The 11,007-nt window shown below is 32.0% G+C and overlaps 1 protein-coding gene across 1 annotated transcript; it reads left to right on the top strand.

Moving 5' to 3' along the window:
- The first annotated feature begins 639 nt into the window (after positions 1–639).
- Positions 640–6,517, top strand: LOC18035941 (MADS-box transcription factor 23). The gene is made up of 7 exons (XM_024180436.1): positions 640–821; positions 4,358–4,436; positions 4,910–4,971; positions 5,892–5,991; positions 6,078–6,119; positions 6,255–6,296; positions 6,389–6,517. Exons 1-7 carry the CDS (start codon positions 640–642, stop codon positions 6,515–6,517), a joined length of 636 nt encoding a protein of 211 aa, XP_024036204.1.
- The last annotated feature ends 4,490 nt before the right edge of the window (positions 6,518–11,007 follow it).

Below are 11,007 nucleotides of genomic sequence, written 5' to 3'. Positions count from 1 at the left end.
ATAAAAAAGTAATTAGCCAAAGTAATATTGAGTGGGGGAGAGGGTCCTTATCCAGAAAGACTAAATGAACATTAAACAGTAAACTTAATTCAAGGGTATCATCAATCCATAAGTTTTATTCTTATCTAACCTACATTTTTACGAAACCTAATTATTCTGTTAATTAGTCATGGCTATAAAGCCCTGTAATATGCGTAGGAAAATATATAATAGCATATATACTCATATTGCCACATGTCACTTTAGCATACGCCGGCCAATGGTAGCATGAAAAATACAATATGTATTCGATCTGAATAGATCTTTAACTTTGCTGTTGATATCCTTAGACCTTAGCCTCAGTGGCAGAATCCTTCACAATTACTCCCAATATTTTCCCCATAAACTTTTCTTTTCACCCAAAACCCTTGTTTGCTTATAAGTTCTGGCTGCTGACTGTCCAAAACACTAATTGATCACTTCACTGAAAGTGTCGTTTGGGCTCAACAAAGTAAGTTTTTCTTCTAATTATTTTCAGTCTCAAGCTAATTAATACGCTCCATAGTTATTTAGCAAAGCAATTTATAGCTGATCTGTCTCTATATGTATGTATTGCAGCAGAAACCCTAGAACATATATAATAGTACAGATTAATTGAGGATGGGGAGAGGAAAGATTGTGATTCAAAAGATTAATAATTCAACAAGCAGGCAAGTGACTTTCTCAAAGCGAAGAAAGGGATTAATCAAGAAAGCAAAAGAGCTATCAATTCTGTGTGATGCAGAAGTTGGACTTGCAATCTTTTCCAGCACCGCCAAGCTATATGAGTTTGCAAACACCAGGTTACTTTGCTCACCGACTACTGTACCATAATAATATTATGTTTTCCCCTTAGTTTTTTAAGAATCATTATTTGGAAACAGAAATGTTATATCCATGAATTAAGCTTATACTTTTATGACTATGGCTCTCATCACCATTGCAGCTAACTTTCAGCATATTCCCAAAAAAAAAAAAAAAACCTTATATCTTTGCAATGCATTGAAAAGTTTTAGTTTTTTTAATGAAATATGTATTTAGTTTGCAATGCACTAGTTTGAGTTTTAAGGCGTTGTTCTTAGCATCTGTATTAAACTATTTGAAGAGCTAGATTGCACAAATTGTGTTGCACTAACATTTAATGCCATATTAAAATTTAGATAGAGATATAGACAAAAGAAGGTGGGAACAACTGAAAGAGTGAAACTCTTCAGTGTTATGAATACCACAGGCTGTAAATCATGGCTGACGGAAAAGGTAATTGCTTCCTTTTACTAATATGTGTCAATCGAATTTCCCCTTCAAAGTGTGCTTAGGATTTCCAACATCCTAAACAAGCTAGGAGTCTGAAAAAAGTTCTTAAGGAGGGATGATAGGAATCAAATGAAGATCATATACAATAATATTGATCCTAAAGATTAAAACTAGAATCATGTGAAGATCCTCAATCAAATATCTATGCTTTATGGTATTTATATATGGCAAGAATCATATCCATTATTAACTGCAAAGAGAGCAAAAACTGTGACTATTATGGAATGAAAAATATGGGTGAATCTCCTAATTATTGGCTTTCATTATATTCCTCTCATGTCATTCAACTTTCTATATAAATGGGCCTTTGAGCTATATTACATGGTAATAGTGAAGTGTATTTGTTTGTTTATTTGCATCCGTACTCAATTTAAATGAGTAATATATTTCAACTCATCAATGCCCGTGATCAATTTTCAATGCAAGCGACGATGATGTGATTCAAAATAAGAAAAATAAAAGAAAATCAACCCCAATATACCATTATAAGTATTTTCTTTATAGTTCCTTTAATATACTTCTTTTATTAATTTATAAGTTTCAAAACTCGTGAACAAGATTTGATATTCACTTCATCTTGAAGTGAGGACTACTCGGCAGATATTCTCAATCTACAAAGGAATGAAAGTCATGATACAAATGATCTTTATTTGATTCCTATATATCCTGCTACTTAATTAAATTGAGTGATAATATTAAGGAGAAAAGTAAGGAATGCTTCTCATTCATGTTGGAAGCACTGGCTAGCTAGCGAAGAGTATTCTTCATTGCTTTTGACACTGAACTAAGCAATGAACTTACATATACAATCCTCTCGTTTAGTTCAGCTCATATACTAATTAAATTGCTTACTCATTAACAGCTTTTTACGGTACGTACTCCATTATTAAAGCTTTGCTCAATTCAAGAGGACAGTTCATCATATTTTCTTCTTGGACTAATTGCGTGTTCTAGCTTAGCTTAGACTGTTTTTTCCGATCATCATATTGATATTGCTGTTGATACCCTGGAGGAAGTACCGGTTTCTTTGAGCATCACTTGTTTTGCGAAAAGAGCTTAGGTTTTCGTCAATTCTGATAAGCACTTGAATGAGTTCCTTACCTTATTAGCGAAAAATTCTATATTTGTGATGCAACTTCTTATTAGTTTCATCTCTTTGAATTCGGTACCACATTGGTACAAAGATGGTTGATTATTTAATGCTTTCAGTTTCTGGAAAAAAGAAAGCTGGGCTACTTGTAGTGTTACTGTTGGGTAATAAAACAATTGTAACATGAACCTGAAGTTGATGTATATTTAATTCTGTTTTAGGACCAGTATAAAGGTTCACAATAATCGTAGTCCATTTTTCTATTATTTGTGTCGGAAATGATTTTCTCCACTGTCAGGAATATGATTACAGAACTGATTTATAAAGATTTCTAAGGAAACCTTGTGCTGCAGTTTTTTTTTGGCAACTTTCCAACTTCGTATCGCATAGCCACTTTGATTTTTATTTACTGAAGTAGGCTATCTCAATCTTTAACCAGTTTAAAACTGCTTGCAGAATCGGGAAAAATTCTTGGGTGCTCTCGGAGCACTACTTTTTTTTTTCATCCACTTATTGTCATGTGTATGTTTTGACTAATTATAATATGCATACACATGATAAATAGTGAATGCATAAGGAGTAATACTCTAGGAGCATCAAAGATCTCTTAGATTCTCTCTAGAGTATCTCCTTTTAAGAAAATTACTTAATTGCTGTAATTTTATCTTTGACAATGTTGTTGTTCATAACATATTTATAGGACTAGTTTCGTTCTTTCCTCTTTAATCATTCAATAAATGTACAAAATAATGGCAATTAATATAGCTACATTTGTAGGTGTTCACAAAAAAAACTTTATATCTTTAGCTTAAAGGCCACAACTGCTACACATTAATACAAAGTGGAGCCTACGAATGTTTCCCTAGAGTTTTTACAAGTGTCTAAATTAACTTACTATATAATTATAAGAATCAGGAACCTAACCATCGCACAAGCAAAAACTCCACTGTTTTCCTTGGTTGTAGAATATTCTAACTTATGAACCGTTTAAATCCCATGCAACCCAGCAGCTTCACTACTTTACACCCAAAGGCCAAAGGACTAGAGAAAATTTTATGTGAACAAAAGGTGGTTTGTAAGAATAATGCTATATGTACCGAAAATCATACAAAATTTTGTAGTGAACTATTTTTAATCGTACATTTAATATTTTTGTCTTCTTGTAATGGTGTGCTATCCACATATCACAGTTGGCTCTGTAGAGAGTTTGTGTAGTAGGGTGGCAAAGAGTTTGAAATGTACCTTGATATTTGTTTGTGATGATTTTGGTTATGTCGAGCTGTTCTTTTGTTCTGTAATCTAGGTCGTTGAGTTTCCTTTTAGGCATGAATCCTTATCACTTCGAACACAAAAATATGCTGATTCAAAGAAACATTAATTTAAAAAATAATTATAATAGGCATACAAAGCAAGGATAAAAGATTTATATCTTAATTGATATGGCTTTTTATGTCAGTTTGAAAAGTAGTTGCTGTATTATTGATTCCTTTTTACTTTCCATCTAAGAGACCAATTTATATTGGTGCCACATGATTTAGACATAAATTTTATATTTCAACTTTGTTCAACAGATGTTAGAAAAGAACATCTTAAATGGAATAGGAGTACTATGTTATCTTAGACTAATCTAATAAAATCTTGTTATATATTTTTACGATTTTGGAGTTAAACAATCGGGGCTACGAAAAATAAAATTTGGAACACTTTAGTGCATTGGATGGTTTCATTGGGTCAAAAAAAGAAAAGAAAAGGAAAAAAGAGCGCAATAATTATTCTTAATTTCATAATTTGCGCCCTTCATCATTTCTTCATAGTTCCTTTTTTTTTTTCTTTTCCCTTTTTCACAGAAGTGGATCAGTTAATCATAGACTTTTCTACGTATGGTTTCGGATATATAATTGTGCATGAATCTAATAAATGCTTTTTGCTTACCAGCATGAAAGCAGTTATCGAAAGATATAACCAATTAAAAGAGGAGAATGAGCAGCTGCTGAATCCACCATCAGAAGTCAAGGTATACTATAAATGTCAACTAATGTAAATTATCTTGATCAGCTTGAGTTCTTGAGAGTTTTTAATGCGCCAGATTTGACATCTATTCATTCCTTGTGAAATTGTAGCACATATGACATGCTAATATTAAGTTTATTTTTGTGCTAAGTGTTTGTGAAATAATTCCAAGACACTAAAGAGCACAAAGTTGATGTATTCTTAAGCAGGCAGCATTGGTGTTATCGTCAATTAATCAAGCAGCTGCATGCATGAGTGGTACAAACTGGGAGCACCTAATAAAATTATGCTAACTATTTGGACCTGAAAAATTACTCCGTAGTGGTTTGTCTTGTTCCTAGTTAATTCTGATCTAAGTGCCATGCAAAATGAGCTTCTTTGAAGCACTTTGGTTTTACCTTGACAGAATTTATAAAACGGGGGAAAAAAAAATTATAATTTTGCTTGCACTTAACTCTCTGCTATTATACTTGCTAGTTTTGGCAAAGAGAGGTGGCAGTCCTACGGCAACAACTGCAAACCTTGCAGGAAAACCATCGGTACAGTCTTTCTTCTTGAAATTTGGAAATACTTCGTAGTGTATTCTGTGTGTAGTTTACAAAATTGAAAGTGATTCATGCTATCTAAAAGTTAGCTTTGTCATTGCATGCTTTATAGTTTACTCATGGCAGATACAAGTGAAATTACATAGCAATTAGCAAGAAAAATTATACAACGAAGTCCATTGACATTTCATGAGGAAAAAAGAAAAAAAGTACACTACCAAAATTGGAGCAGATGAGATGCTATGGCCAAATGCGCATAGCTTCACTAGTACGTTTTGACTCATTCAAATGGCACATCATTATGATTTAGGTTATTGAATAAGTATTGCAAGACGTGGCAGTTTGTTTATTGTATTCCAAGTACTAGATAGGCTCAGAATATGATATTCACTTGTGTCCTGATTTAGTTTGTCACAGCTAAAATAGTTCTAGATTTTGCATCACTAAGTGAAAGGCACCATAGAACTCACCTCATGTAAACACAATTATGTAACTTCTCAAAGTTCGATAATCTAAGGGCCTCCTCCGGACATGCTGCATATGAAAGTGTCTTGATATGCTCAACTTCTGAGGTGTATATCTGGTGGTATCTATTAATCTCTGTCTTCAAATCAAGAAAGACAATAATACTCAATAATGCACAGCATTGCTGCGTTTTATCTTAGTTAACTAGCTAAGGATCATAAGCAAACTTTGTTACTAAAAATTCCAAACATGCAAAGTCTATTTTCTAAATTGACAAGGATGTGACCCCATGAACATCGCCATAACCCCGTAAAAGAAAAAATAAAACAAAAACCTTTTTTTTACGATTTATTAAACCAACATAAAAACATTGTAGAGTCAGATATGAAAACAGATGTAAAATATCTGCTGCATAGTGATTGACCTACATTTTGCATTCTGATATGCAGGCGATTGATGGGAGAACAGCTTTATGGTTTGAGTGTAAAAGACCTACAGAATCTGGAGAATCAATTGGAAATGAGTTTGCGTGGTGTTCGTCTTAAAAAGGTTATATGTTTCTAGTGTTCATAAATGTTTATACCGTCCATATGATGCAAATGCATGATAATGAACAGGCTTTTCAGCTTCTGCAGGAACAAATATTAACTGATGAAATACAAGAGCTGAACCGAAAGGTCTTTCTGAAATAACACCAGTTGTTAGTATCACTATTTTCCATCTGAAGTTAATTCCTTTATAATACCTACTCTTTGCTGTTTTCGTTATAGGGGCATCTGATACAACTGGAAAATCTAGAACTCAACAAGAAGTTGAATCTCATTCGTCAAGAAAATATTGAACTGTACAGGAAGGTACGTTAATCACTCATAGCACTGCAGATGTCCCAAGAAAGAATTGAATGTGAAACTAGAAATCTCACCAACAATGAGGCATCATGTCACAGGCTTACAGCACAAAGGATGAGAATGAAGAAGGTGGAAATGCGTCCATTCCTTATGCCTTGAACAATGAAGAAGAAGATTCACATGTTCCCATCCATCTTCAATTGAGTCAGCCCGACCAAAACTTGTGAGAGACCAGAAACAGCAAGAGATTTAAGGTAATAAATATTATTTCACACCATTGAAAAAGCAAAGGAAAAGGGGAAAAGGGGTAAAAGAAGAGTTCCATGCTACAAATTTTTTAATTTCAACATTATATGTCTCGAAACTGCAGTACTACAAAGAAGAATACAGAGACTGCGCAAAGATGTTACCAACTCACCGCAGATCACTACCCAGGGGAAGACTACAGTTCCTCAAGCTAGATAAATCTTGATCAGCACAATAACAAGCTTGCAATATTTGTGACATTAAATACATAAGCTTAAGTTATAATTGAAGCAAAATACCGTGTAAAGTTGCAAATGCAGGAAAATAAAAGAACATAGTTGAACATTAAATGCTTCAGCTCAAGGTGTCTAAATATAGTTAAGACTTACCACAAGACATAGATGCCATTCTTCTTGTTGATATTAAGCTTTCACTAATGCTTGCCTTAGCTGAATAATCTAAAAATTCTTAAGAAAGATCAAACTAACATTTTTTCCATATGGCATGAATAGTTTTTAAAAGCAAAAACATCTTAAACATGCACCGGCAACAAGGAAAATGACATGAAAACTTGAATCAATGAGAATTACATCATGCAACCCCTTCACTGAAAATTAAGAGTCGATAAAGACTCTAAATGACTAACACAGGAAATCTGTAGGACAAAGAAAACCTCTCCTATCTCGATTTCTTCAATTTTTTCATGAACTTGCCTTCTTCTAATATCTTCTGTTTATGGAATCTGCATCCACCAACACCCTACCCGTGTTAAGAAATGTTTGGTTTCATCAAGTCTCAGGCTCTCAGCAGAAGTGGAAAAGTTGATGCAGTCTCACAGATAAGAAATTACCCCGGAAATGCACTTTATGACACAACCAGAGATTTGGCATAAACACCTGTGCATTGATTTATTAAATTTGCGTGAAAAGGCACAAAAGTAAAAGAAGGAGCAACATCATTGCAGCAACTTCACTTAACTAAGCCTCAATCATCTAAAACCAAGTTTACGATGGTAATAGGAATCAGAATTTCTCTTGGCAGAAACCATAATTATGCATCAAATTTAGGTCTGATTTAAACCAAAGGTGCAAAATTGAATGGTAGAAAATCCACCTAGGCTGGCCCTTATCTTTAGTTGTTTCTACTTTTGTTTATTTCTTAATCACACGGTGTTTGGGTTTAAGGGTTTGTTTGAAGGAACTTGACTCATCAGGCATTTAAGCAAAAAAATGTATTACAAAAGACTTATTTTTAATCTCATATTTTCGAGAGAATAATTGACAAACATTAAGCAACACACCGAATTATGATGAATATAACATACATTAAAAGATTTCATATTTTCTTATTACAGCCATAAAAAGAAAACTGTAATTGTTTATGTTGTATCAATTTGCTAACGAATGCAGTTACAGGAAAAGGGAAAAAAAAAAAAAAGAAGCGATGGTGCAAGCCTGACCTTAGAACTCGTGCAATTGTGAAAGTGATTCGTTAGAGGCTTAGAAAGCAACAAGTATCACGATGAAATTCAAAGGGAAAAATAATTGATTGTAGAAGGATTGAGTTAAAAAGATATGCAAAAGGAAGGGATCGGGTTCTCACTTGCAGTTACAGACTGCTGAGAGTAGGGGTGGGCATGGGTTGGTTTGGGTTGGATTTTAAGTCAACCTAAACCAAACTATAAAAATTTGGATCCAACCCAAACCAACCCAAATATTTTTAACCCAAACCAAACCAAACCATTTGGGTTTGGTTTGGGTTTGGTTTGAATTTTATTATCAAAATAATTTTTATTTTAATAAAATTTAATTATATCAAAATTATAATAATTATTAATTGTTATTAATTATTAAATTGATATTAAAATATAAAAAAATATAGTGGATAAAAATTATAAATTTTACAATAACTTAGTCCTTAAATTAAAGAATACTAGAAAATCAAAATAAAGTTTAATCACAAAAATTATTATTTCTCAATAAATAAGAACGTACACTTTAATAATAAACTTTCACAAACATGACATTAACAATCTAATAATAAATTTTGCCACTTATTATTTATTTAATTATGTAATATTTATTTTTATTGATCATTTTGGTAGTTTTGCGTTATGTTGTCTACTTATATGTTTAATTTTAGGGAGATTGCCAGTTTCCCCCCTACAGTAATCAACGTATATTATTTTTCCCCCTTATGCTTTTATAATGGCCAAAAACCCCCATAATAGTATAAGTTTACAATATTACCCTTATTTTCAACTACTCTTTTATTTATATTTATTCTAAATTAAATAAATCACATGAATAGAAACTAAATAAAAAATAAAGCATTAAAAACAAGAAATATATGTTTTGATATGAACAAAAAAATTAATAATAAAATTTTTTTATACTTATTTATTTTGTGAAAATTTTCTTACAATAAATATATAAGAAAATTATTAGTTAAATGATAAAAAAATTATTATAAGAAAACTTGAATGACAAATAAAAATTTATTATAAGATAAATAATAAAATATTTTACCTATACTTTTTACATTTAATTTTAAAATATTATAAAATATTTATTATAAGAAAATGTTCACAAAATAAATAATTATAAGAAAAAATTTTTGTAAATAAGAAGAAATTTATGTTATTTCTTCTTAGTAGAGTCTCCTGCTCTTTCTATGATGATCCTTCTATGTCAGAAGAATTATTTTTGTAAATAAGAAAAAAAATTTATGTTATTTACAACAATATTTATTTAATTTAAATTTATTTTTACTGTTATTTTCATTTTCTAACTATTGACAATTGATCACGCTGTAAAAAATTTAATGGTGGTCTTTCACTTATTTGTGTTCATTTATTTTGTTTTCATTTATTTCATTTGAAAAATTTGAGTGTTGGGGTTTTGTCCATAACCCATGGGTAAACCATACCCAAACCATAATGAAATGATTTTCTACATAAAACCCACATCTAACCCATTTTCATGATTTACCAAACCCAAACCATTTAATTTGGTTTGAGTTTGGATAAACCCATGGGTTGTGGGTTTATGCCCACCCCTAGCTGAGAGTGATCCTGACACGAGGAGGACGAAGCATAAAAATATCTAACCAAACCCAGGTACTATGTTGAATGTTGTCAAAGTGTGGAGTAACAGAAAATATCTGAACTGCTGTTGCGAAATATTTTTGAAATATTTTTCTTTGGATTCTGAATATGATAATTGGGGGGGGGGGGGGGCGGCGCGGCGGTGGCGGGCTAAGTATCAAGCAAAGTGTAGTTTAATTGAGAGAAAAAAAAATCGGAAAGAAAGTGTCAGATCCATGGCCCATCTTACTCGATGTGAAGGAGAACCGAAAGCTGCATGTAATTATTATGGTAAAACTTATGATTGTCATCCTGTAAGAAATGAGACTATTAATATGACCAATCATCTTAAGGTTTGATGAAAAAGTAGACCTCCTCACACTAGGCTTCCAGTACTGCGATTGTTGTTTTTTTTTTTTTATAAGGAAGAATGTAATGATGCTTGTGCTAAAATTGTTGTGCTTGATGAATTGCCATTTAGTTTTATTGATGGTAAATGATTTCGTTATTTTTATCATGTTGTTTTCTCTAGTCTGAGCCCTTTTCTCAAAGGATACTTGTTTGAGATGTCTATCAGTTGCATTAGATAAGAAGATATATAGCACTAAAAAAATACCTTTATTGCTAGTAAGATGAGGGTGTGTATTTACCATTGACATGTGAAACTCTATATAGAATACCAATTGTATGGTTGTGACAATTTATTTTGTTGATCATGATTGGCAATTGTTAAGGAAAATCTTAAGTTTCAGTTAAATAACAAATCACAAAGGGGACTTAATTGGGAAAGAGATTGAGATTGTTTTGCATTATTGGAGTATAAATAGAGTAATTACAATTACTACAGATAATTATGCTGCAAATGATTTGGTTGTCAAGTATGTGAAGATAAAGTTAAAGAGTTGGTAAGTAGATGGAACATTGTTGGGTAATAAACTTCTACATTTGCGATGTTGTGCACATTATAAACTTGACTATTAGTGAAGGATTGATAGAGTTGAAAGGTTCAATTGCCAGTATTTGTAATGTAATGAGGTATATATGATCATCTTTGGCAATGGAGAATAGGGTTAAAAAGTGTATTAAACATGAGAAGATTAAAAGTAGAAGGTATGTAGTGTTAGACATTGTTACTCGATGCAACTCTATCTATTTGGTGTTTGATAGTGCATTAAGGTTTTCAAAGGTATTTGAACAATGGGAAGAAGATGATGAGTATTATCATATTAGTTTCAAATAAAATGTGGATGAAAGTGAAAACACAAGGCCACCTAAATCTGAAGATTGGGATACGAAACTCATTTTTTAGAGAATTTTAAAGATGCGGCTTTGAAGTTTAATGCCTCTTTAACTGTAACTTCCAATTTGTAATTTCATTGGGTGAGT

The sequence above is a fragment of the Citrus clementina genome, unplaced genomic scaffold (assembly GCF_000493195.1).
Source record: "Citrus clementina cultivar Clemenules unplaced genomic scaffold, Citrus_clementina_v1.0 scaffold_7, whole genome shotgun sequence".
Taxonomy (NCBI): Eukaryota; Viridiplantae; Streptophyta; class Magnoliopsida; order Sapindales; family Rutaceae; genus Citrus; species Citrus x clementina.
This window is presented reverse-complemented; position numbering and strand designations above follow the sequence as displayed.